A 1812-nucleotide genomic window follows, 5' to 3' on the forward strand; every position below is an offset into this window, starting at 1 on the left:
ATTCTTTTAACGTTTTTACAGGCTTATAAACAAACTTCAATGAATTGATAACTAAAACTATATATTGACCATTTCTAATTCCGCCAGAAGCAAAAAATACAAAGAAATTAATTACAGACTAAAAAGAGTACAAATTCAACATTGTTCACAGTAATTGTAATGTAGATTTTTGTAAAAGTTCTATACACTTGAATGGTTTAAAAATAAATCGAAGCTAACTAACTATACACATTATAAATACATATATAAGCTTCCAAGTATTCTTGTTCTATAACACCAAGTTTTATTTCATCAGAAGTGTTTTTCATTAGAAGTATTATGTCTTAGTAACCAGAATAACTTAGGCTATTCTACGTTTACTGTAAGTGAGATAAAGTAATTGAAGTGAGAAAAATATCAGAAGTTTTTAGCACGAAAGTCGAGAATTATGTAGCTTTCTCCTCCCATCCGTTCCTCCACTCCATTATTTATGCCCCCCAGTAGCACAGCGGTATGTCTGCGGACTTGCAACGCTAGAATCCGGGTTTCGATACCCGTGGTGGGCAGAGCACAGATAGCCCTTGTGTAGCTTTGTGCATAATTAAAACAGACAGTATCATACGACATTGGTTTGTAAAGTAATGTAAGCCATTAGATAAGCAACGTGGAATTACAGTACCATACGACATTGGTTTGTAAAGTAATGTAAGCCATTACATAAGCAACGTGGAGTTACAGTACCATACGACATTGGTTTGTAAAGTAATGTAAGCCATTAGATAAGCAACGTAGAATTACAGTACCATACGACATTGGTTTGCAAAGTAATTTAAGCCATTAGATAAGCAACGTGGAATTACAGTATCATACGACATTGGTTTGTAAAGAAATGTGAATCATTAGATAAGCAACGTGGAATTACAGTACCATACGACAGTTTCCCTGCATTAACAACATTATGGCTTTCGAAGAACAAATCGAAACTGACCCCCCTCCCCAACCCTACCCATAAATTTGAATTAGTGTTGTGCCTTTTATTTAGTATAATTTTTTTTACAGTAAGATAATCAAAATGTTCTTATCCATTTATGCTTACCGGAGCTGTTATTGACGGATCAAACCCACCAAATAGTGTTAATATATACCAACAAAACTTCATTTTATTTGTACAGCAACACACTTGTTTTTGTTTTTAGAGTCCTTGACCTCTGTAGAAATGTTAAAGCCAGAATTCTAAGAGAAGCGGAAGCACATGGATTACCCCATCAACCATTTGTTTCCTACCGAGTAACCCAGACTTACGATGTGGGGGCTTGTATTTACTTCTATATGGGTATTAACGGCCGTGGCCTTCCAGATCCGATTCATGTCTACGAGGAACTCGAGGTATCTCTTTTATTTTCATTACTGATTGTTTCTTTAATTGCTATCAATTCTCTAATCTTTCAGTGATTGTCATGAATTACGTCAATTATCAAGTAATCAAATTAATCATATAATCCGAATACATCACACAAAATAAATGCAATCTGAGTAAAAAACACCAGGTTTACATTTCCCCCAGTGCCTGGTATGTCTCCAGTATGGATCTCGAATAGAAGTGGCGATGCATAGTTTTAACATATTCTGGTGGTTGAAACGACTGAGATGTTAGGTTTTCGAACCTAGGCAATAATGAACGACGAGAAGTAGCTTTCAGAAACTTATCATCTTATAAAATTTATGATACAAAATTATCAAAACCCTATAACCCGAGCGCTTTCGAAAGGTGGACCTTTCTTCTTCAGGGGCAAACAGTTTTCCCCTGAAGAAGAAATATCCAACTTTCGAAAG

At 35.3% G+C, this 1812-nt stretch overlaps 1 protein-coding gene across 2 annotated transcripts in view; it reads left to right on the forward strand.

Moving 5' to 3' along the window:
- Positions 1-1812, forward strand: part of LOC106457778 (alkyldihydroxyacetonephosphate synthase, peroxisomal-like) — a 50466-nt gene that overhangs the window by 43281 nt on the left and 5373 nt on the right. For both annotated transcript variants that reach the window (XM_013917222.2, XM_022383799.1), the window contains exon 18: positions 1176-1365. In XM_013917222.2, coding sequence (XP_013772676.2) covers positions 1176-1365 — 190 coding nt within the window. The remainder of the gene's footprint in view (positions 1-1175; positions 1366-1812) is intronic.

This window comes from Limulus polyphemus, unplaced genomic scaffold (genome assembly GCF_000517525.1).
Source record: "Limulus polyphemus unplaced genomic scaffold, Limulus_polyphemus-2.1.2 Scaffold372, whole genome shotgun sequence".
Lineage (NCBI taxonomy): Eukaryota > Metazoa > Arthropoda > Merostomata > Xiphosura > Limulidae > Limulus > Limulus polyphemus.